Below are 26,152 nucleotides of genomic sequence, written 5' to 3'. Positions count from 1 at the left end.
GGTGCTTTACACAGAAAGTTTGTCAAATCTTGCTGTAGACCAAGAAAATAATTGCTAGTGACTTGTAGTTCCTAAACTATGAGGTCACTACAGAGAACACAGGGACATCACAGAGCATTTTAAATTTTTGAGGAAGACATAGCAACATCTGTTAGATACCATGTGAGCCAGCTTGAAATACTGCACAGTTTCAACACTAGATCAAGTTATTTTTTTGGATAACATCATATCTTTGCAAAGCTGAGTTTTCAGCAGTTGCTATGATCTCAAGCAAGTATACAAAATCCAGTGTGGAACAGGAAGTGAAGATCGTGATGTCCCATCTGATACTAAGGTTTGAGAAATTATGCAGTGCCCAATAGGTGTACACATCTAATTAGTAAGCAACTGTGCTCATTTATGAATAAAATATTTTTCTTTCAATTTATACACATATTTAAATGGCTACTAAGTTGTTAGGGTATAAACATGCATTAATTTGTTTAGACCTAACTACTTAGTAAACAGAAACTAAGGACACTGAGAAAAATTTACTCAGACACTAAAGGTGACATGCACCTTTGCTCTAGCAGATGATCATCAATAGCTACCGATCATCAATGACTGGTGCAGAGCTGAAGGGGAATTTTGGAAGAGATGATATCTGAGCCCACTGAATAGTCTTAATATCACAAATGAAAGACCTCCAGAAATCATATGCTTCCTGATGTGATGGGAAGTATAAAACACCACCTATAAAGGCTTGATTTAAAAAATCAAGTTCAAGTATGATCAAGCTTCTAGACTTAATTACCAGTCTACTAATCCTATAAAGCCTATATTCTTTGTTGTGTGACCACTCTATTCCATTAGCTTAGTGGTCAGCTATTGATTTAACAGAGATGTCTTAATTTAATGACTAGAAACAAAAATTTAAAAAACAGCCAAAATGCAAAAAAACCTTTCTGTCTTTGCCAATTAGCTGTGTGTTGTTGGGGCATTCCTTCATCGCTTAGCAAGATGCTTTACTGTTTTGCATTAGCCTTCACGTTCTGCTTGCACAGACTCTGAAGGTCAGCCAGAAATGAAAGCTTAGAGTATTCTCAGGTCTTTTCTGACCATGTGTTCAGACCAAGGCATGCATGTGGCGTTCTAGATTTCCCAGAATAAGAGGAAGCTTTTCAAAACCCTTATTCCCCAAGTATCTTCTTCCCCAACCTCTTCCTTCCTAGGCTGTTTGGTCTGTTTATTGCTTGCACCAACTGTAATACCTTGTCCTGGTGGCAGTGGCTAATACATTTGCTTTATATTCTTTTGACCAACACTGCCTAGGAAGCTGCCTCTGCCCAGGGGAAGCTCCAAAGCAGGCAAAATAAAGGTAAGCCCTTGAACCAAACCTTCAGGGAACCACCAGACAGGTCAAAACACACAATTAGAATTCCTTTAGAATAAGGTCCATATTGCCCCCTCTGCTACCAGCAATCTACACCAAGAATGTGGGCTGTTGTCTTCAATGCCACTGCCAAGCTGGAGATGATCACTGAGCTCTCTTGTCAAAATTCAGCAGTCTTTCTTAAGTGTTCCCCTGGTTGTTGGTTTTTATTACATTCCAGAGCTCAAAAAAAAAAAAAAAAAAGTTTATTCTGACAGTTTCACCAGCTTATTTGTTGCTTTTATAAAGGAACGGTTTTCAAGTTCCCTATTCTGCCATTTTTGCTGATGTCATTCCATACCATTTACTTTTGTGTTTCTCAGCCTTGCCTAAAAATATTTTCTCAGCTTGTAAAGTGGAGAAAGAAGAAATTTTTGCTATCACTGGCACTATCAAAAGAATGTACTGCTGATTTGAAGGCAGGCTAAAGAGCAGTTGCAAAAGCTTTTTAACAAGGATACCACTAGCGAAATAACTTTTATCTGCCTTAAAGGCAATGTTCATCATATCCCCTGCCTTGCATTTGTCAAACCTTCAATAATAGAGGTAGTGTTTGATGGTGTTTGAGAGCACAGGCTTTGGAATAAGACCTCAGTTTGAATTAGACCTCAGTTTCAGCTCTACTGCCACTTGATAGTTGCTTGGCCTTGAGTGACTCACTTAAATTCTCTAGAGCTGTTTCCTTTTCTGTAAAATAGGGATAATACATACTTTGAAAATCACAGTAAAGACTTAAAGAAATAGTGTATGTAAAATGCTTGGCACTCAATATTAGCTACATGTTAAACTTGGGTTGTTTAATTTGGGGTTCTTAACACATTACAGTACATTGTCAGTTTCTTCCTGGTTGTTTTGTCAAAAAAAAAAAAAAAAAAAAAGCCACTGGCTTCCTACCTAAGAGGGGCTTAGGTATTGTCATACGCTTTTCAGGAGACTTACCTTGAGCTGACTTTTTATAACAAGCACACTAATTCTACTTAGATTGTATGTTTATTTGGGGTGGATTTGGGAGAAATTGTTAGGGATGGGGAGAAAGTGCTAAAGCCCTCCCAAAGCCCCTCCTTTAGCCTAATGACTAATTGTCAACACGTAAAAAATAAAAACAAACAATCTAAGTGTCTAGACAAGGGAGGAAAAATGTCAATACAACACTTCCTTTTTTTTTCAAGCCAGCATCACTTGGTATTTGCAGGCTTCAAGCACGTGACGAGAGTACAGAGCACCAGCCAGAAGAGCCTCATAAGAGAGACAGATAATGGGAAATTAGCCCTAGATGGAGATGTCACATCAGCCCTTTCTCATGTGGCCTCCAGGGCTGTAAGGACGGCAGGAGATCGCGTCTCTCCTCCTAGGTATCTTAAGGGCAGCAGGCGGGGAACCGACTCTGTTGCAAATATCAGGAGGCAGATGAGATGCGGTCTACCCACTTGGCTGTCCTCCCTTCCAAGGCCGGAGGGCTGGGCTCTGCGGCGGGAGGTGCGCTGGCTGTCGCAGAGCCCTCTGGGAGTTGTAGTCCACGGCGGCGGGAGGTTTGACGGCGGAGGCCGGCTTAGCGCTCTCGGAACTCCATCCCCCGCCGGCCCCCGCGACCTAGGCCGTTCCCTTTTCCTGTTCAGGAGACGAGGAGCCTCGCTGCAGCAAGTTGAGAAGATTGGGGAAGGGGTGTTCGCCTTCCCGCCGAGTTCTCTGAGAGTGAGGGCTTGGCCTGCTCAGGTAGAGCACGTTCCGGGGTTTGCAAATTCACCTCTCGGGAGTGGGGAGGTGCGGGGAGCCTAGGGAACAGAGGGGAAGCGGCGGAGCGGGAAGAACGGAAGTTCTTCGGTGAAATGCGTCGGAATAGCAGCTTATTGCGGGAGCGGTGAGGCCAAAGCCGGGGCCCGCGGAGACCCCTCTGGAGAGGCGGCGCGCGCTCCTCACACGGCGAGCGTGCTAGCAAGTCAGGGTCTCCTTCCGGGGCTCAGTAAGCTCGAGGGGCTGTGGGGTCGATGTCTGCTGGAGCCTTAGGGAAAAGGCAGGTTTGCCGTAGGTGAACACTGGAATGAGAGAAGGACGGAGGAGGAGAATTGGGGGAATTGCGGGAATGGGAGCGCTCTTCTCTGTCCAGAGTAGGAAAGACCTAGAGAGGGGAGATGGGGAGGGACCCCCATGGTGCCTTAAGCTTGGACCACAGATGGAGTGAGGGCCGAGACGAGTCCTCGCCACGCTCTTCCCCTTTCAATTGTGAAAGCCAGTGTCCCGATAGTAGATTGCTTGACATCTTCCTATCTTAGAATAATAAAGCTGGAAAGGGCCTTTGACAGCAGCAAGTCAAGCGAATTCTCTCACTTTACAAATGAGAAAACTGAGGTCTACTGAATTGAAGAAACTGGCTCGTTCACCACCAGACAACCAGTTAATGGCCAGCTTGACTAAAACTTTTTTCATGTTTCTCAAGCAACACGTTACTTCATTGATGAGATCAGTAGATTAGCAAACTAACCGGTTCCCCCTCCTTTTTATCTTTTTACTGCTGTCATACGCAGGATAAACTTTTCTACAGGTCAGGGAAACCCTTGTCTTAACTTGAGCAAAGATCTCCTTGCCTCACGAACAACTACGAACTTCATATTAAGACGAAAGGTTGATCACAAACTAAGATGTCACCTATAGTTTCTTTGCCTTGAAGAAAATAAACTTCACCTTTTCTTTCCCAGTGTTTGCCTACTTAGAGCTCTGAGAACAGTTAGCCTTAGGTTTCTTCTCTCAATCTTAAGTGCTGCATATTCTCAGTTACATACATAAAAATAGTATGCTGTTTATTGTGATTTTTATAATACCCTAAATATTTACAATAAAGGGTAAACAGCATAGGAGGATGAGAATACCAATGTGAACTACAAATTAAAATTATAATTTATAATATTTTTTAAAAAAGGAGATACGGGCATAAAAGTTAAAAAGAAAAATCATTAAGAGGTTAAACATTTCTTCCAGGCCTGAATTTTATAATACACCTAAGTTTCAGTTCTCTGTCAGTATTTTCTTTCTACTGTCTAAACTTCACTTGAGAGAGCACTTGAGAGTGTTCCTAGTTTCGGAGGAGAGGTTCTTTGGTGCCATTGCATTGTTTTGACTAGTAATTTCTTCATTAGATCACATTATCCTCCAGCACTGTCAAATTTAACACCTTTTGAAGATTTATTGATCAAATTGGAAGCATGTTCCAACTGTCACATGAGAATTTGGGCATTACAGCTCCTCTTGGCTGACCATTAAGCACCTCGTAAGGAAGAGGTTTAGATGTGTTACTGGACTTCATAGCAGATGCAGACTTACACAGAAGAACATACATGTACATAACATAACTGCTTTCACCAGACTACCGTTTAACAATATGGTTCCATTTGCTTTTATATGTATAGCATTGGCATACTACAGAGGTGGGTAAACTATGTCCAAATTTGACCTGCTGCCAAATGTATTTACTTTTTATATAGTTTTATTGGAACACAGCCATGCTCACTCATTTATTTATTGTCTTTTGTGCTGCAAGGCAGAGTGGAGTAGTTGCAGAGACCATGTGGCTAGCAAAGCCTAAAATATTTACTATCAGGTCCTTTACAGAAAAAAAAAGTCAATCCCTGGCCTAGTAAACTGAATGTAAATATAGTATCTAAAGTGCTACCATATGCAGAAGTATTAAGTAATAGTAATTTTTACTCATAAAAAACTTGTATGGTGGGTCCATAATACATTTCTTTGGCCAAAAGGTAGTGCCTCCTATTGCAGATTGATGCTGGCATCTTGGCATAGATACTATAGATTTGCTTTTGCAAAGAAAGTTTCTGAACCTAGTGTGAAAAGGGCTGACATTCTTTGAGATATATTGATATTCACAGTTAATACCTTTTAAACATAACATTATACAAGCTTCCTTTGGTTATTCTCTGTTTTCTTTTTATGGCGATGAGTGCTTCAGCATAGGTACCAGCAAGCAAGTCAATAAGCTGTTTTCATATTGAGACCCCATACTAAAACCAATCTTCAAGTAAATGATTTAGGGATGCATTATTAAATGACTTATCTTTTGACGTCTTGCATTTGGGACTTTGTTTTAAAGGTCGGAGGATTGAATGAGATGTTGGAAGTGAATATATCTGTTTATATCATCTTGTTTATTTAGCTCCCTAAGTTAGTGTCATGTCTATGGCAAATTAATGCCATAGGAATATTTAACATTTTAGTCATTGATAGCGCTCTTTTGTGTTATCACTTTTATAATATTAGATGGAATTCCAATTCACCTCTCAACCTACTTCATCAAACTTCAGGATATCTTATAGTTCTCATCAAGACTTTCAAAGAGGTATTAAATTTCCTTTGAAACAGCATTCTTGAAGAATTTGAAGTTCAGGCTAGTTGACTAATTGAGGTAACTGAAAAATTACCAATTTCCTTACATTTATTCATATTTACTTGAATATTAAATCTTTGATTGAAAGGCAGTAGAAACTTTGGACTCATTTACAATTTATTTTAAATCATTGAACTATCAATTTTCTGCTTGTTTGGAATAAATAGCTAATTTGACAATGCCACAGAATTTCATGTTTGTTTGGAACAAATACAGGTATGTGATTAAAGTGGAAACTTTATATCAATAAGTGAATGTTCCTCATATTTTCCCCAACATTGATTATCACTTTTTGTTAAGGCTGACCAAATTCCGAGGGCCTTTCTAGATTTTCCTCTTTTCTGGTGTCTACTGAAAAAAATATGCACAACCTAAAACTAGAGGGTTATGTTTTATTCGGCTGACTTTCTGAAGGCTCAAGCCTGGGAGGCCTCTCAGATCACTCTAAGAGACTGCTCCAAAGAGGCAGGTGAGGAGCCAGGATATATGGGAGTTTTGTCACAAAGACCAGGTGGTCGGAACTCCGAACTCGAAAGATTACTGTTGATTAAAGAAAGCCAGACATCTCAAGTTAAGGAATTTAGCACTTTTCTAAGTATGGGAGGGTACAAAACCCTGGGCTTACTGAAATCATTCCTTTGATATGCACATAGCTTTCTAGGGCCAATCCTGTTCTTTCCCATCTTGAGTTCCCTCAGGGTGCACTTTTGGGGGTGGCAGCAGAGGCCAGGCTGCCTCCTTGTCTGCATCCTGAGTTCCCGTCGCTCACTGTTGGCTGCCACTGTTGGCTGTGGTAGCGGCTGATGAATTGATGGCCATAGCCTTTGTTTACTGATACGGCCGGCAGTAATTTTCATCCACACTGGTTTCCTAACATTCAATATTGAGTGACAGTTAATCTCTAGGAGTTAAAAGAATCCTGAGTTTCTAAACTTAGCCATATTCTCAGTTTAGTTTAGGAACTTTATAGTGGAGGGTATTGGTTAACAAAGTCAGTCAGGAAAGTAAGTCAGGAAGTGTAGCCATATATTGATGCCTTTGTTTAAACAGATATTTTTTCCTACTCTGACTTGGCTGTTGACCTTTCCTCTGTTTCACGCCTCTGGAAGGATTATTGCTGGCTAAAGAAATATCTAGCCTTGAGACAAAGCAGTTTCATCAAGAGAAACAAATTTATGTAAGCTACTTTGCTTCAAGAAGAACATGTGTTAAATTTGTAATCCAGATGCTTGGGTGCACATTTTCACTCTTTCTAGTCCTAGGTTTGTTTTAAAGAGTTTAAGGCCATTTGGCACTCTAGGTATTATTGCTTTTTTGCTTATAAATCTCAACAAGACCTGATTTTTCTGATGCTTCTTCTGTCTTCCCAATAGCCTGCCTCCTTCTTTAAGGCAGACATCACAGTATAGTGGAAACAGCATTTGGAATCAAAGTGACCTGGTTTCATTCCCAACTGTGGCTTTATCAGCTAAGTAGTTTAGGACAAGTTACTTCTGGGCTTCAATTTCTTTTTTTTTTTATAATTTGAAGGTAATACCTATTTCCCAAACTCTAAAGGATTAATTGAAATTAAACAACATGTGAAACATTAGGCCAGAAGTAGGTGTTTAATAAATGTTAGTTGCATCAGCCACTACCTTTCTATTGACTTACCTTTTTCTCTGAGTTTTTCTCCAAAGTGACACCCCATTTTCTTCTTCAGAAATGAATTATTTCCCTTTCAGTCTTTTCTTTTTGTGACAGTTCAGTAATTCTATGATGCTCAACTTCTTTATCTTTTTTACCTCACCAAGTTTACTCACTTTATGCTAAAGACATGTAGGTATATCAGCTGATTTTATTCAGGCCACTAAATTAAACTAAGATACATTTTTGCTCGTTACTTCTAAGAGCCAAATTCATAGTAAAAATTTTAGCTGTGTGTTTTTTGAGCGCTCACTGTAGGCCAGGTACATTTTTATGTGCATTATCTCATTTAAATCTTAAACCCTGTAAAACTAGTACTTTTATTATCCCTAAAACTCGTGAATCTTAGGGAACTTAAGTTTCCCAAAGTATAACCAAAACACTGCTGTACGCCTGAAACTAACACAGAATTGTAAATCAACTGCAGTTCAATAAAAATAAGAATAAAATAAAAAGTTGCCCAAAGTCACACATTAAATCCATGCTTCAAATCCAAGCAGTCTTACACATGAGCTATCAACCACCACATTCTACTTAATAGAGCCAGAATAGGCCATATCCCAAATTAACCATTGCGTGTAATTCAAAAAAAGGATACATTCTGAAGGTGTTTTCATCAGTTTTTGGAGATTTAGAAGCAATAAGGTTCTGCCTACTTACTGATATTAAAAATTTTCTCTAGAGGAGAGGGTATAGCTCAGTGGTAGAATGTATGCTTAGCATGCATGTGGTCCTAGGTTCAGTCCCCAGTACTTTTGTTAAATTGAACAAAAAAATAAATAAATAAACCTAATTACCACCTCCCGAAAAATAAAAATTAAAAATAAATAAAAAATAAAAAGCTATTAAAAATTTTTTCTGTAGCATTTCTGTTGATAACGTTTTCCTTCCACAATATAAGTTTCATTAAGCACATTTTATTAATTTTATTAAGTTCACACACACAAAAAATAGCACATTCCTATGTAAAGCTTGGAATGGTTTTAAATGCTTACACATACTAACTTATAGATTTATATTATGTGCTTTAGATTTTCTTGAATAAATTTCCCCCAAATTCTGTATGTTACTCTTCTTGATGAAAGAATACTAGCTTTCTGACAGTCATATTTTCAATTTCTAAGGTATTTTATTTTTTTAATTGAGAGAATGTTTTAAAAACTCTATAAAGCTAATAACTTCTCTATAATATGTTTATTTCTTTTCCAAGCTTTTAATTCCTATGCTGTATTCACCTTATTAATTTTTCTTTACTTTTTAAAAAAATTGAGATATAGTTGATATGCAATATTATATAAGTTACAGATATACAACATAGTGATTCACAATTTTTAAAAGTTATACTCCATTTATAGTTGTTATAAATTATTGGCTATATTTGCTGTATTGTACACTTGTTGCTTATTTATTTCATACATAATGGTTTGTATCCCTTAATCCCCTGCCCATATCTTGCCCCTCCCCAATTCCCTCTCCACTGGGAAGTTTGTTCTCTCCACTAGTTTGTTCTCTATATCTGTGAGTCTGTTTCTTTTTTGTTGTATTCACTAGTTGGTTTCAGTTTTTAGATTTCACTTATAAATGGTATCTTATAGTATTTGCCTTTCTCTGTCTGACTTACTTCGCTTAGCTTAATACCCTCCAAGTCGATCCATGTTGTTGCAGATGGCAAAATTTCATTCTTTTTTAAGGCTGAGTAACATTCCATTATAAATATATACCATATCTTTATCCACTCATCTATTGATGGACTCTTGGAAGCTTCCATATCTTGCAAATAATGCTAACGTGAATGCTGGGTTGCCTGTATCTTTTTGTTTTTTTCAGATCTATACAAAGGAGTGGAATTGTTAGGTGATATGACAGGTCTATTTTTAGTATTTTTGAGAAACCTCTGTATTGGTTTCCATAGTGGTTGCTCCAGTTTACATTCCCACCAACAGTGTTCAAAGGTTCCCTTTTTTCCATATCCTTGCCAACATTATTATTTGTGGTCTTTTTGTTGATAGCCATTCTGACAAGTGTGAGGTGATATCTCATTGTGGTTTTAATTTGTATTTCCCTGATTAACAGTGTTGAACATGTTTTCATGTGCTTCTTGGCCATACGTATGTCTTCTTTGGAAAAATGTCTGTTCAGGTCTTCTGCTCATTTTTAAATCAGGTTGTTTGTTTTGTTTGTTGTTGTTGTTGTTGTTGTTGTTGTTGAGTTGTATGAGCTGTTTATATATTTTGGACATTAATCCCTTATTGGTCATATCATTAGCAAATATTTCTTCCCATTCAGTAGATTGTCTTTTCATTTTGTCGATGGTTTCCTTTGCTATACAAAAGCTTTTAAGTTTAATTAGGTCCCATTTGTTTATTTTTGTTTTTATTTCCTTTGCTTTAGGAGACAGATCCAAAAAAAATGTTGCTACAATACATGTCAAAGAGAGTTCTGCCTATGTTTTATTCAAGGAGTTTTATAGTTTCTGGTCTTACATTTAGATCTTTAATCCATTTTGAGTTTGTTTTTGTACATGGTGTGAGACAGTGTTCTAATTTCATTCTCTACATGTAGCTGTCCAGTTTTTCCAGCACCACTTATTGAAAAGACTATGTTTTCTCCATTGTATATTCTTACCTCCTTTGTTGTAGATTAATTGACCGTAAGTGTGTGGGTTTATTTCTGGGTTTTCTGTTCTGTTTCATTGATCTATGTGTCTGTTTTTGTGCCAGTACCATACTGTTTTTGATTACAGTAGCTTTCTAGTATAGTCTGAAGTCAGGGAACATGATTTCTCCAGCTCTGTTCTTCTTTCTCAAGATTGTTTTGGCTTTTCAAGGTCTTTTGTATTTTCATACAAATTCTAAAATTATTTGTTCTAGTTCTGTGAAAAATGCCTTTGGTATTTTGTTAGGGATTGCATTGAATCTGTATATTACTTTGGGTAGTATGGTGATTTTTAATAATATTAATTCTTCCAATTAATGAACAGTATATCTTTCTATCTGTTTGTGTCATCTTCAGTTTCTTTCATCAGTGTCTTACAGTTTTCCAAGTATGGGTCTTTTACCTCCTTAGGTGGATTTATTCCTAGATACTTTGTTCTTTTTTGCTGCATTAGTAAATGATACTGTTTCCTTAATTTCTTTTTCTGATAGTTTGTTGTTATTGTCTAGAAATGGGACAGGTTTCTGTGTATTAATTTTGTATCCTGCAACTTTACCAAATTCATTGATGAGCTCTAATAGTTTTTGGTGGTATTTTTAGGATTTTCTATGTATAGTGTCATGTCATCTGCAAACAATGACAGTTTTACTTCTTCCTTTTCAATTTCAGTTCCTTTTGTTTCTTTTTCTTGTCTGATTGATGAAGGTAGGACTTTTAATACTATTTTGAATAAAAGTGGCAGGAGTGGGCATCTTGTCTTTTAACTGATCTTAGATGTCCACTTTAATTTAAAATGTGTTTCTCACTGATATTTTATATAGAATGTTTTTACTCATTACATACAAGGGATACTTTTTTCAAGTTATTTAGTCAAATTGACAGTCTTAAACTAAGGACATTTAATAGGATTATCAATTCTAGTTTTATAAATTAGTGGGTCAAAGTAATCTTGAAAAATCCTGCCTTTAGTTTTAGAATGTAAGACCAAAGAAGTCAACTGAAATAATAATCAATTTTATTACATAAAGAAAGGAACTGAAAGCTCAGGCTTCTGTTTTTTCATATCAACCACAATGATGAAATTACTCAATCTCAGTTCCTTCATCTTAATGAACAGTGTACACTTAATATTCAAGACCACTTCTGATGTTCTATGTTTGAATATATACAATACATTATATGAATCTATGTTTCAAAAGATCAACTACACTTTTTACCTTAAAATAATAAATCTTGCACTAATCTATTACAGAGCTAATTTGGGAGCTAGAACCAGCAGTTGGTGTAGATTAGAGCTAAAAGTGAAATGATAAACTGAAAATCAGAATTGGTTATTAGCATCCTACTAGGTTTTATTATTTAAGTGATTTAGGACAAGTTACCTGACTTCTGGGCTTCATAAATTATATTTTTTAAGTTTGTTGAAGATAGAGACCATGAGTTTTTAAGATTTTTTTTTCCTATTTTTCTCAGTATCTCAGCTCATTGAGAACTTGTAGAATAAATATATTCTTGGAAGTTTACTATTATTCAGTATTTTAGTTGTCTCATCTTAAAATGGATAATTATTTTTATGTTCATACTCTTAATAAGGCCCTTCTTGACTGAAAATGGTAGTACAATTGACTTTGAACAACATAGGTTTGAATGCACAGGTCTACTTATATGTGGATTTTTTCAATGAATGTATTACGGTACTACATCATCTGCGCCTGGTTGAATCCATGAACTGCAGATACAAGGGCCAATTGTAAAATTAGACATTGATTTTCAACCGTGCACACAGTAAGGCACTCTTAACACCTCCCACCCCCATGTTATTCAGGGGTCAAATGTATTTTGGTTTGGCTTTTTTTTTTAACTTACTATCATAAGGTAATGCTTTTATTTTTTTTAACATTATTTATTCATCTTCAGTAGAACTAAGTTAATGAAAGCTTTGGCTTAAATGTCAAACAGAAGAGCAGAAGAGGGAAATGGAAAGGAAAGAAACAGAAAAGGAAACACATGTATTTGGGGAATAGAACATGTTACCAACATCTCTGTCACATGACAGTGGCATGTTGACAATATTTGCCTAGCTCTTTGTTACTAAAAATTTTTTCTTTAAAAAAATAGGAAAAACCTCATGAGACTGCATATGTTAAAAATATAAGTATTTTCATTTGGTTTTTGAAAGGAATGGTAGTACATTTGAACATTCCTTTTTGCGTTACAAAGTACTAAGTATAATATGCATCATATTGTCTAATTCTCAAACACCCCAGTGAAGAGGATGTTATTGTTTCCATTTTGCAAGCGGGAAAATAATCTTATGGAGGTTAGATGGTTAGTCTTAAATTACACAGGTAGTAAGTGGCAGATTCAGGATTTCTCTTCAGAAACCTCATTTTCTTCCTACTCTGCCATTAATGATGCGCTTAGAAAATAAGAACAGTGGACATAAGACTCCATTAAACAAATACAGCAATAATACAATACTTATAAAGTAGTCTGGACTGTAACAAGAAGCAGAAGAAAAGGTGAAAGATAAAAGAGAGGAAGATAGGGCAAAGAATAGGAAAGACAGCACAGCATAGCGGCAAAGAATACAGGCTCTGGACTTTAACTGCTTAGTTTTGAATTTCAGTTTTGCATTTTACTAACTTTGTAATCAGTTACTTAACATCTTTGTGCTTTGTATCCTTAACTATAAAATGAGGACAATAATATGTAACTTACAGTTAAGGATAAAAGATAAAGCACTTGGCTTTAAGTGTTAAAATCTATTTACTTCATTTTATGGAGTTCCCTTTTAAAAAAAATTGTGAAATATAACATCTATGCAGAAAAGTGCATACAACATGTGTATATTGAATAATTATAAAGCAAATGGCCATATAACCACAATCAAGTTGAAGAAATAGAACACTGCCATTACTACATTGGGTCCCGTCCTATCCTTCCCTAACACAGCTTCCTATACCTAGAGCAGATTTCTAAACCTCAGAACTATTGACATTTTGGTCTGGATAATTCTTTGTTGTAGGAAGCTGTCTCGTGCATTGTAGAATGTTTAGCAGCATCCCTAGTCTCTACTCACTGAGTGCATTATAATAGCACTTCCCTCAGTTACAACAACCAATTGGTGAGACCAAATTCCTAACTATACCCCTCTATAACTCTACCTGCTTGTGTAGAGAGTAGACGGTAAGGGTACAAGCAGAGAGCTCCACTAGCAAACTCTTGTAGAAATCTTGGTAAGAAATGATAGTGGTCAGATTCTAGATGTATCTGAAGGATATCTGAAGGAAAGCCAGCAAGATTTCCTAATAGGTTGAACATAGACTGAGAAAAAGAAGTCGTGGGTGATTCCAAAGATTTCAGCCAGAGCAACAAGAAAGATGGCAATACTGTTAGTTGAAATAAGGAAAACAATGCATGGCATAGTTTTTTTTAGAAAAAATCAAAAGTTTAGACAGGTTTGAGCTGTCTATTAAATCCAAGTAAAGACGTTAAGTACGATATATACATATATCAAATCATGTTGTACATCTAAAACTAATATGTTATATGTCAGTTGTATATCAATTTTTTAAAAGGCATTAAGTAGGCAGTTGGATATGCAAGTCTGAAATTCAAGAGAGGAGTTTTGGCTAGAAATACAATGTGGAATTTGTTATTATCTAGATCAGTAGAATTTTCTACAATGATGGAAATGTTTTACATCTATACTTTACAAAACAGTGGCCAATAGTCACATGTGGCTAGAGTGACTCGGGTACTGAATTTTTTAAAATTTAATTTAAGTATTCACTAGTGGCTACTGTATTGTATATCACAAATAATGATATTAAAACCACGAGATCGTTACCTAGCCATTGGGTGTAGAGAAGAGTACCAAGACTGACCCTTGAGATGCTACAAGTTTAAGACATCTGGAAACAAGGAGCAAACAGTAAATAAATGCAACAGAGAAGGAGGATGGACCAGAGAGATACTGAGAAAACCTGGAGCCCTATTGAATTTAGTTTATTAAGAAGGAGTGTGGTCACAAATATTTCTGAAAGGGCAGGTAAGTTAAAGATCGAGTAACTGAGTTTACCAATGTGGAGGTCTTTGGTGGTCTAATAAGAGCAGTATTTGTGTAGTGATTAGGAAGATAGCCTGATTAGCATGAGTTTAAGAAAGAGTGGGAGGATCTTATCTATTTTATGCTTTCTATTTGTCCTACCTTTTTTTTTCTCCTTACTTGCCTTGTTTTGGGTAAATTATTTTTTAACATTTTCTTTTCTTCATCTCCTAGATTTTAAGTTATACACTGTTTTCTGTTAACTGTTAAGGTAGTTACCTATAAAATTATAATATACATCATATCAAAGTTTAATGTTTTAAAAAAAATTTTATTGACATATAGTTGATTTATAATTTGTTAGTTTCTGGTGTACAGGGTTTTTTTTTTTTTCATTTTTTATTGACAATTAAGTAGAAATTAAGTTGAAAATTAAGTTGATTTGCAATGTTGCAAAGTATAAAGTTGATCTGGACGATACAAAAACTTTAGATTTCTAATCCACAGAACTTCAGTTGACTTTTTTTCCCCTTTGCTTTGGAATTTTAGTTCTTCTTTTCCCCAATTCTGTGATATATTGTTTATTAATTCTGCTTGAATTCATTAAACTTCTTGAATCTGCAGATTGTCACAGATGGCAATATTTCATCTTTTTTATGGCTGAGTAGTGTTCCATTGTATGTATATGCCACATCTTCTTTAACCATTCATCTATTGATGTGCAGTTAGGTTGTTTCTGTATCTTGGCTTTTGTAAATAATGCTGCTATGAACATTGGGGTGCTTATATCTTTTTTAATTTGTGTTTTTGTTTTCTTTGGATAAATGCCAAGTAGTGGGATAGCTGGATCATATGGTACTTCCATTCTTAACTTTTTGAGGACTCTTACTGTTTTCCATAGTGGCTGCACCAATTTATATTACCACCAACAGTGTATGAGAGTTTACTTATATCCACAGCCTCACCAATGCTTATTATTTCTTGCCTTTTTGATAATAACCATTCTAATGGACATACAGTGATATCTCATTTTGGGTTTGACTTGAATTTCCCTAATAATTAGTGATTTTGAACATCTTTTTATGTGTCTTTTGGCCACCTATATGTATTTTTTTTACAATGTTCAGCTCCTCAGCCCACTTTTAATTGTGTTGTTTTGTTGTTATTGTTGAGTTATAAGAGTTCTTTATATATTTTGCATATTAACCCCTTATCAGACATATGATATGCAAATATCTTCTTTCATTTGGTATGTTGTCTTTTCAACTTGTTGATGGTTTTCTTTGTTGTACAGAAGCTTTTTAGTTTGATGTAGTCCCATTTGTTTCCCTTACCTGCAGGGACATATCTGCTAAGCCTGTTGTCAAAAAGTGTACTGCCTATGTTTTCTTCTAGGAGTTTTATGCTTTCAGGTCTTACATTCAGTCTAATCCATTTTGACTTGATTTTTGTGTATGGTGTGAAATAGTAACCTAGTTTGTTTTATTTATTAATTTGTTTGTTTGTTTCTAGTGGTTGTCCAGTTTTCCAACACCATTTATTGAAGAAACTGTCTTTCTTCACTGTATGTTCTTTGCTCCTTTGTCGCATATTGTCCGTATATATAAATGTGGGTTTATTTCTGGGCTTTCAATTCTGTTCCATTGATCTATGCATTTTTCTACCAACACCATGCTGTTTTTGATTACTATGACTTTGTAATATAGTTTGAAATCAGAGAGTGTGATACCTCCACCTTTGTTCTTTTTTCTTAGGATTTCTTTGGCTGTTGGAGTCCTTTGTGCTTCCATATGAATTTTAGATTTTTGTTGTTATTGTTTTATTATATTTTTGTGAGAAGTGTCCTTGGGATTTTGATAGGGATTGCATTGAATTTGCAGATTGCTTTAGGTATTATGAACATTTTAATAATGTTAATTCTTCCAATCTATGATCACAGGATATCTTTCCATTTATTTGTGTCTTCTTTAATTTTTTAAGTGATGTCTTATAGTTTTCAGTGTTCAGGTCTTTCAACTCCTTGGTTAAATTTATTGCTAGATATTTTATTCTTTCTGTAGCAATTATAAATGGAATTGTTTGCTTAATTTCTCTTTCCGGTAGTTAGTGTATGGAAAGACAGCAGATTTCTGTGTATTAATTTTTTATCTTGTGACTTTACTGAATGCATTGATGAGTTCTAATAGTTTTTGGTGGTGTCTTTAGGATTTTCTCTATATAAAATCACATCATCTGCAAACCATTACAGTTTTACTTCTTCCTTTCCAGTTCGGATTCTTTTTATTTCTTTTTCTTGCTAATTGCTCTGGATAGAACTTCCAATACTATGTTGAATAAGAATGGTGAGAGTGGGCATCCTTGTCTTGCTCTTGATTTTACAGGATAGCTTTCAGTTTTTCACCACTGAGTATGATGTTAGCTGCTGGGTTTGTCATATGTAGCCTTTATTATATTGAGGTACATTCCTTCTGTACCCACTTTATTGAGGGTTTTTATCATAAATGGGTATTGAATCTATCAAATGCTTTTTCTGCATTTGTTGAGATGACCATATGGATTTTATCCTTCATTTTGTTAATGTGGTATATCACATTGATTGATTTGCCAGTATTAAACCATCCTTGCATCCTTGGAATAAATCCCACCTGATCATGGTGTATGTTCCTTTTCATGTATTATTGTGTTTGGTTTGCTAATATTTTGTTGAGGACTTTTGCATCCATGGTCATCAGAGATTCTGGCTTGTAATTTTTTTTTTTTTTTATGTTGTCTTCGTCTAGTTTTGGTATCAGAGTGATATTGGCCCTGTAAAATGAGTTAGGAAGCATTTCCTTGTCTTCAGTATTTTGAAAGAATTTGAGAAGGATAGGTATTAAATCTTTGAATGTTTGATAGAATTCACCTGTAAAGCCATCTGGTCCTGGACTTTTTTTCTTTTTTTTGGAAGCTTTTTGACACTGTTTCAATCTCTGTACTAGTGACTGGTTTTTCCAAATTTTCTATTTCTTCATGATTCAGTCTTGGAATATTGTGTGCTTCTTCTAAGAATTGATCCCTTCTAGGTTGACCAATTTGTTGGTGTATGGCTTTTCATAATATTCTCTTATAATTGTTTTTATTTTTATGGTGTGTGTTGTTATTTCTCCTCTTTCATTTGTAATTTTATTTTTCAGAACCTTTTTTTCTCACCAAGTCTAACTAAAAGTTTGTCTATTTCATGTTTTCAAAGAACCAGCTCTTAGCTTCACTAATCTTTTCTATTGCTTTTTTTTTTAGTCTATTTCACTTATTTCTGCTCTGATCTTTATTATTTCCTTCTACTGACTTTGGGTTTTGTTTGTTCCTTTTTTTCTAGTTCCTTTAGGTGTAAAGTTAGATTGTTTAGTTGGATTTTTCTTATTTCTTGAGATAGCTCTATATTGCTATAAACTTCCCTCTTAGTACCACATTTGCTGCATCCCAAAGATTTTGGTATAATATATTTTCATTTTCATTTGTCTTCAGATTTTTGATTTCTCCTTTGATTTCCTCTTTGACCCAGTAGTTGTTCAGTAGCATGTTGTTCAGTCTCCACAAATTTGTATTTTTTCATCTTTCTTTATATAGTTGATTTCTAGTTTCATACCATGATGACTGGAAAACATGATTGACATAATTTCAATCTTAGATTTATTGAGACTTATTTTGTGTCCCACCGTAAGTTCTATCATTGAGAAAGTTCCATGTGCACTTGAGAAGAATGTATATTCTGCAGCATTTGGATGGAATGTTCTTTACAAATCTATCAAATCCATCTGGTCTAATGTTTCATTTGAAGCCACTGTTTCCCTCTTGACTTTCTGTCTGAATGATCTATCCCCTGTTGTAAGTGTAGTGTTAAAGTCCTTATTGTCATTGTGTTGCTCTCAATTTCTCCCTTTAGGTCAGTTAATCATTGCTTTACATATTTTGATGCTCCTATGTTAGGTACATATGTATTAATAACTGTAATGTCTTCTTGACAAATTGTCCCATCCAGCCACATTGAGTCTTTTGATTGGTGAATTCAGTCAGTTTATATTTAGGTTATTATTGATAGATGAGGACTTAGTACTGCCATTTATCTTTTGTTTTCTGGTTGTTCTATATCTCTATTGTTTCTTTTTTCCTTGTGTTTCTGTCTGCCATTCTGTTTTGGTGGTATTCTATGATGTTCTTCTCAGTTTCATCATGTTTTATGTGTCATGTGTCTGCTCTTGATTTATATTTTGTGGTTACCATGGCATTTTAATGTAATGTGTCTTGGAGAAGTTATTTTTGCATTGAGGTAATTAGATGTTCTCAGCTTTATGGACCAAGCTTGGGAATTTTGCAGCTATTGTTTCTTTAAATAAACTTTCTGTTCCCTTCTTTCTCTCTCCTAGGATACCCATTACCCTAATGTTGCCCTTCCTGAAAGAATCAGATAGCTCTTGTAGGATTTCCTCATTTTTAAAATATCTTTTGTCTCTTTCCTCTTCTACTTGTATTATTTTGAGATTTCTAGCTTTGAGCTTGCTAATTCTTCTGTTTGATCTGCTCTATTTCTGGTGCTTTCTAATTTATTATTCATCTCATTTTTTGAGTTCTTCAACTCTAGAATTTGTTTTGTTCTTTTTGTAGGGTTTCATTCTCTTTGTTGAAATATTCCTTCTGTTCGTTAATTTTATTCCTTAGCTCCTTGAAACTGCCTTTCTGAGTTTTTCTTGCAGCTTGTCAAGTTTCTTCATGTGAGCTATTTTGAATTCTCTATCAATTGGTTAACAATATTCCTAGACTTTAAGTTTGGTTTCTGGAGACTTGTCATTTTCTTTTTGTAGTGCAGTGTTACTGTGGCTTTTCATGGTGCTTGATGAGTTATTCCTCTGCAGGCCCATTTGAAGTGACAACCATCTTTTTGTTTGATTCTAACATGTTCAACAGATTAAAATTTTGAGGCCTTTTGTTTTCCACTAGGTGGCACTATAGCACAAGCTTTTAGTTTCTCTTATCTGAGCTGCCACTGCTTATATTTGAGAGTCTAAACTTTCCACCCTCCATCGCCTCTGTTAGAGAAGTTGTCCTGGGCCCTCATTATTGCTTCTTGTGCCTCCAGGTGCCTTGGTTGTTGGTGCCTTGTTTCTACCACTGTCACTGGCATCACCACCTGGTTTACTGAGATGGGCTCTTCCTTTGCATCCAGTGTCCCTTGTTCTTCAAGGGGAGGGAGCAGAGATCTGGGAGGAGCTGGTATTTTGCTGGTTCTTCTGCTGTATTGTAAGTTTCTCCGGTTCTGCCTCTGTGGCCACAGAGACTGCTGCAGTAGAAGTCATGTGCCCTACCTCCCCTGTTGCTACTAGGTTCTCTGGCACTGTGGTCTCAGCTGCTGCAGCCAGAGGGCTAGGATTACAGGCACCACCTTTGCTGTTGCCTTGGTTCCCCCTCCTTCACTGCCCCCTCTATGTATTCCAGTCCACCCACTCTTAGATGTACAGATGTGTGGAATTCTCCAGCATCCTAATGTACTGGGCAGGGGCACCTTTGTTGTGTTGAGGATGTTTTACAGGTTGTAGATTGAAGGGGAGAGATAAAGGTAGCTTTTCACTCCACCATGTTGCTAACGTCCTCTCTTCAACTTTAAACACATCCATTGAGTTTTCCATTTTGGTTATTGTATTTTGTTTTATTTATTTTGGTGTAAACATTCCCTCTGGTCCTTTTCAAACGTGCTAAGTTATTTTTTAAAAATGTCCACCTTTTCCTTTATTTAAACATAGGAAGCATTATTGTTTTGTGATTTCATTCTGATAATGCCTATAGTTGAAGCCTTTGGGGATCTATTTCTACTGTTTCTTTTAGTTCTGATAGTACTTTATTTCTTTATATGCTAGGTTATTTTTGTGTACTGTTCCTTATTCTTGAAAGATTGTTAGCAAGTCTTTTTTTGAGGCTTAGGATGAAACTTTTCTGTGTCCTCATAGATAAGATTTATATTTGCTTCTGTCACTTTCCTGGAAGCTCTACCAAGCAAGTTAACCTGAAATTACATTTACAACTTTAAGTGTTCTTTGACCACCTTGCATCCACATGAGGTGCAGTTTGTGGTATATAATATTTCCTCCTACATACACACACACATACAGAGGCTGTGGTCAGTGTCAAGAAAACTTGTTTGTCGTTCCCTTGTGAGGGATGAGGCACTTTTACCTGTGAACTCCTAATCTTATGGTAAAGCTCTTTGTACTCCCAGCTGTGTTATGGGAAGCAGGGAGAGGGGATGATTTCTTCCTACAATCATTCCTTATTTTGGGTGAGTCCTGGGTTGTCTTCTATTTCCCTAATACTTCACAAGGCCTTGAAAATCTCAGCCCAGTTGCTCCTAGCACAGCAAATACCCTTAGAGCAGAAGCAACTTCCTTGAGCTATTTACTTTGTAGGCTCCTCAACTTCACCTACAAATGGCCTGATTTTCCTTACTGTTTTCAAAAAGGTATTTTTCATAAAAATATATTTTTTAAAGATACTTTTCAAAAAGATATTTTTTATATTTTATCCAGTATTTTTAATTGTTTTCTGCAGATAAGTGGATCCAAATAGCCTAATCTGTTTATATTATTGGAAATGAACTGCTCTATTTCTTTTTTATTCAGCTGAAAAATAAGTAGTAACTCCATTTCAACTTAGCAAGTTTGTCATAATATAAATATTTTAGGCATAAAATCAAAACTATAATGAAGTATCATTTCCCAGCAGTCGGAATGTCTCCCATCATCAAAAAGCCTACAAATAATGAATGTTGGAGAGGGTATTTAGAAAAAGGAACTCTCCTACACTGTTGGTGGTAATGCAAATTGATGTAGCCATAATGAAGAATAGTATGGAGGGTCCTTAAAAAACCAAAAAATAGACTTACCATTTGTCCCAGCAATCCTACTCCTGGGCATATATCTGAGAAACTCTAATTTAAGAAGATGCATCACCCCAGTGTTCATAACACCATTTACGATAGCCAAGACATGGAAGCAACCTATATGTCCATTGACAGATGAATGGTTAAAGAAGTTATGGTGTATATATGTACAGTGGAATACTACTCAGCCATAAAAAAGGAACAAAATGATGTCATTTTGCAGCAACATGGATAGACTGAGAGATTATTATACTGAGGGAAGTCAGTCAGGGAAAGACAAATATCATATGATATCACTTATATGTGGAATCTAAAAAAGTAATATAAATGAACTTATTTACAAAACAGAAAGAGACTCACATAGAAAACAAACTTATGGTTACCAGAGGGGAAAGGTGGGAGGGAGGGATAAATTGGGAGTTTGGGATTGGCAGATACAAATTACTATGTTATGTACTATGTACAGAAAAGATAAACAACAAAGTCCTACTGTATAGAACAGCCAACTATATTCAATGGCTTGTAGTAACCTGTGAAAAAGAATATGTATATATTTGTATAACTGAATCACTATGCTATATACCAGAAACTAATATAACATTGTAAATCAACTATGTACTTCAAGTTTAAAAAATGGGAAAAAGATATTTTAGGCATATATCTCATTAAGATATCTTCAGCAAATTCTTATATTTTTTCAATTTCTTATGCATGCAAATGTATTACCTATTAATAGAAAAATAATTTTTAAAGTAATCTTTAAATTATTTCTCTTTTCTGATTTATTATAGGACTGACTTCAGTGCTTAGAGTCTGAGAAAAATGGCAAATATGGATGGTGATTCTAGGCATCTTCTCATCCCTGAGGTAAATCATGAAATAAACCCTGGACCTATGAATATCCAGTTTGATTCATCAGATCTAAGATCCAAAAGGTAAGTGTTTAAAATAAAATACTTCATAATTAAGGTTTTTAAGATAGAACTAATTATAACTAAACATACATAGATTTGATTATAAAATATCCAGTTTCTTATGGGATCTGTATATTTGTATGTGGGAGGGAATAAATATGAATATTTCTTCGTTTATTGTTGACTTCTTTGACTAAACATCTCTGTCACGGGTGGTTGGGGCAAGTTTTGTGAAGTAAGATGCATTCATATAATCCATTTAACAAATATATATTGATCATCTGCTTTGTGCAAGGTAATATGGAAAGTGCTGGGGATAGAACAGTAAAAGTAACACGGTAAAAAATAATATACAATGCTTAATCAAAATGGAGCAAGTCTCAGCTAATTTTGTTAACTGAAAAAACTGAAGTGCAGAGCAGTGTGTATAGTGTACCACCATTTTGATTAAAAAAAATCAACAAGTTATATATAAAATATAAATATGTATAAATGACTCTGAGGGAATAAATAAACTGTAAGAGTGATTGCCTCCTCAGAAGGAAACTGAGTGCTTGAATTGAGAGGTGTGGCAGATACTGTTAAGTAAATAACCATATAGTCAACAACCCCACCTATTTGTTGCCAGCAACATCCTAATTTTGTTAAGAGTTCGAAGTAGTTTCTGGTTCAGGAGATAAAGGAGTGTTGCTTTAAGCTAGTCTTGATAATCCTGTTTCCATTTTCCAGATACTTAATTTTTTAGTCTATTTTTCAGCTAGAGGTGGCGATGTGAAATTTATCACATGAGAAATTTATCACTGTCATTTAAAGTGGGCATCAGAGAAGATAATGAAATGAATCTTGTAATTTTCACTTGTTTATTCCAACATCAGTGAATACAAGAACTAATGAATGCTGATTAAATGCTCAGGGTTTTCCTGAACCCTCTAAATTCTATGATAAATAATTGACCACTGTGACAATAGAACATAGGTCAGTAAAGTGCATTCCATTGCAATCAATTGGCAGGAGCTCAAACAGTTCTCTGAAAATTTGTTTAACTGTGTAGATTAAATGGAAATGTATTTTCTGTAATGAAACTTGTCAAAATAAGAGGGAATCAACTATTTACAATCATGGGATTACTATCTAGGTAAGTATGTTTAAGCAAGGCAAATATTTACAGGGATTTAGCAGTATTGAATGCTAATTTGTTTGCGAAATAAATTTTAGCAAGTATTTGATGAGAAAACAATAGGATTACCTTAAAACATTGTTATTTCTACTAAAATGTGGGTTATTTCACTTTATATACACAAATAAAACTCAGACACATTGAGGGAAAGGTGTCTTTGATTAGAAGAGCCAGCTTAGACAACTATTTCCCAAACCTCAGCCATTTTAGAGTCACCCTGTAACTTTGGTAATATCCCATTACCACCTGTATATTATTGTAATTTAATATATGTTTTTAAAATTTATTAACTTTTAAAAATTAGGGTTAGTTTAACCTTTACTTCACATTTTTGTGAAATAATGGATTTGAAGTATTATTTACACTTTTTTCTCATATATATTGCAATAAATACTAAGTAGTGAAAATAGCGTTCATCCTTTTGCTACCTAAAATCTTCTTACAAATAACCACACTTTCAGAAACTATCTTCAGCTGTCAGAGTATAGAAAACAATATTTAATACTTTTAGATTGCTTATCCTGTTTAGCTTGTGGTTAATTCTGTCTCTTCCACTAGGTGGCAATCAAAATCATGTATCAGTTCAGATACAAGAATTTTAAGAACTACTCTGGACTGAAAAGATAGTGTGTTGGATCTGCTTATCATTTTCATGGGACTGGAGTCTAATTAGACTTAGGCAAAGGAAGGAACTTGTCACTGTAGAGTAAGGATGCATGTCATAATCATTTGGATCATTTGGGGAACTTTTGCAGACTACACAAATCTACTTTTCTCTCTGCGTACCTCCCCTCCCCTCCCACATTTGTTTTCCACCTGGTTTGGGGTGGAGTGAAGAATGTGGGTGGAGGGACAGAAAGGTTTAAAAATCTGCTGTACTGTATTTGATATATTCCACTGGCAATTACTGGTCTTAGAGATTGTTTTTCTGCTGTTTCCAGACTTTCTGGTAACCAAAGATTAGACCTGGTATTCATGATTGCATCATGCTCTGCTGCTGCTCTGGGATTATGCCCTTTGGGAGTTGACCATTCCAGCCAGCCTGAAACCAAATTATGAAGTGGTTTATTTGGTTTTGAAATTCCCATTTTCAGTTTTCTCAAACTCTGTTTCCTCTTCCATTTTCCCAGGACCTACGTCTTTTATGCCCCTCTCTCTGTGCTCTTCCTAAGGGAATTCACTCAAAAGTTCCCTGTAGATAGTGCTTTGTAAACCATACTTTCTCTTCTTCCCCTTATTCACCAGTGCTTATCTCTCCTATTCTTGTAGGGCTCTGTTGTCTGTTTAGTGTTATAATGGCAAACAATCTGAGGTATCAAAGACCTAGTCTATTACTTTTCCTTGGCTATTTGCATTTTAATATGGAGAATTCTAGAAATATAAAAGCCTAACCTAAAGGTTAGATTTTTCTAATTGATAACATTTCAAGAGCTCTGGTTAGCCAGTGGGGTAGAGGTAAACACATTTAAAACAGGCAGCTTTCCTGGTGCCCTTCAAATGTACTAAGCATGCTTATGGACCCTGGCTTTTTAGAATGTCTACTTGTCTGCACATCTGTAACTGACCTCTCTCACTTCCATCTGTCAATAATATTATCACTGAACAGCAGCCCAAAGTGACTCTTTTTGGTACTTGTAGTCCTAGGAGAGAGAGGGCTAACAAAGTGAAGAATTTATTTATTAATGTGTCCTGGACCAGTAACAGTGATTGGAAGTTTATTGAGGCTTGGTAGTTTCATAGTTTCATATACAGATAGACAACAAAAGATAGAAAAGTAGTTTTCCCAGGAGTGTTGGTTTCCAGAGCTGCATAAATTACATTTTGAGGAGCTCGCCATCCATGTTAAATAGATGGGACCAGGGCCTTGACCATTTATCAGTGCCCTGGAGCTGATGGGCAAGCTGCTGATAGTATGACTACTTCTGTACCCTTCCCTCTCTTCCTTCCTTTTCTTCCTACTCTCTTCTCTCACCATTTTTCTCTCCCTTTTTAGTCCACTTCATTCACTTCTCATCTCCCCACCATTATTTTTCCCCAGGGGGACTCTTTTTGCTAAGTGCTTAAAGAGGACAATCCTGGCCATAGAGTTAGAGATGCTTTAAATCTAAATATGGACTTTGTTAGAATGAGATCTTATTTCTAATCTCATCAGAATCTTTTTATTCTCTCAAATTCATAGGTTCTTTTACTTCTACCTCCCTTTCCAAATATCTTTCTTTGCTTAACTATCCTCTTGTACCAATATCTGCTTGCCTAAGTTGTTTCCATTTTCTTTCCTTAGATCTGTCTGTTCTATTTGGTTTTGCTGTTTCTTTCATTGCCTATAAACTAGCTGTGCTTTGTTTTCTTCCCTTTCTTTCTCCCTCATTAAGATTATTTGTAGAAGCCTAAATAAGGAAGGAGCCTAATGGGGTTTGACTGGTGCTCATTAGGGCCAATCAGGTGTATTTTGTTGGGAGGAAAGGCTGTAAAGAATTGGGCTAACATCTTTTTCTGTCTACTCAGTTCTACTTAGTATTTTAATGTCTCTAAGTATATAGTCAAAAAAAGTTTTAGTGTGTCAACCAAAAAAATAATGCAGAAGGATGCAAATAAGAAAAGAGTTTATTTGGGGGTCTTAAAAATTGCAATTCGGGAGACACAAGTTCAGATAACCCCGAAAGAGTGTTCTGAGGAAGAGAAAGAATCAGGGGCTTATAAAGACAGAAAGCCATTGTTGTTAAAAGTTGCCTGGAAAGAATTGTGATTTGTCCTTAAGGAATCACAAGTTGATTTAGGATAGGAGTCCTATAAGTAGATAGACTGTCACTAGTTATTTTAGAGTAAGGGTCCAGTAAGGATCTTGAGTTTCTGGCAGATGTTCTGGATGACTTGCCTACCATGTCAAAGGTCAGACTCCATCCAGGCTGAGACATGCATAGGCCATATTTCTTTAATGGCTTCCCAGCACCACTTTGG

General features: G+C 35.6%; 1 protein-coding gene across 5 annotated transcripts in view; it reads left to right on the top strand.

Annotated features, from left to right (window-relative positions):
- Positions 1-2,830: 2,830 nt before the first annotated feature.
- The window catches only part of SLC38A9 (solute carrier family 38 member 9), an 81,759-nt gene continuing 58,437 nt past the window's right edge, over positions 2,831-26,152 (top strand). The window contains exons 1-2 of one of the 5 annotated variants that reach the window (XR_012504287.1): positions 2,831-3,124; positions 21,895-22,038. Coding sequence is in view for 2 of the 5 variants with exons in the window: in XM_010966281.3 (XP_010964583.3) it covers positions 21,926-22,038 (113 nt within the window). In the remaining 3 variants the exon portion in view is untranslated. Of the gene's footprint in view, positions 3,125-21,894; positions 22,039-26,152 lie in introns of those variants that run through there. The other 4 variants (XM_010966281.3, XM_074358462.1, XM_074358454.1 and 1 more) reach the window with 4 other exon arrangements.

Source organism: Camelus bactrianus, chromosome 3 (assembly GCF_048773025.1).
Source record: "Camelus bactrianus isolate YW-2024 breed Bactrian camel chromosome 3, ASM4877302v1, whole genome shotgun sequence".
NCBI classification, from domain to species: domain Eukaryota; kingdom Metazoa; phylum Chordata; class Mammalia; order Artiodactyla; family Camelidae; genus Camelus; species Camelus bactrianus.
Note: the sequence above shows the minus strand (reverse complement) of the source record. Positions and strands in the feature narration are given on the sequence as shown.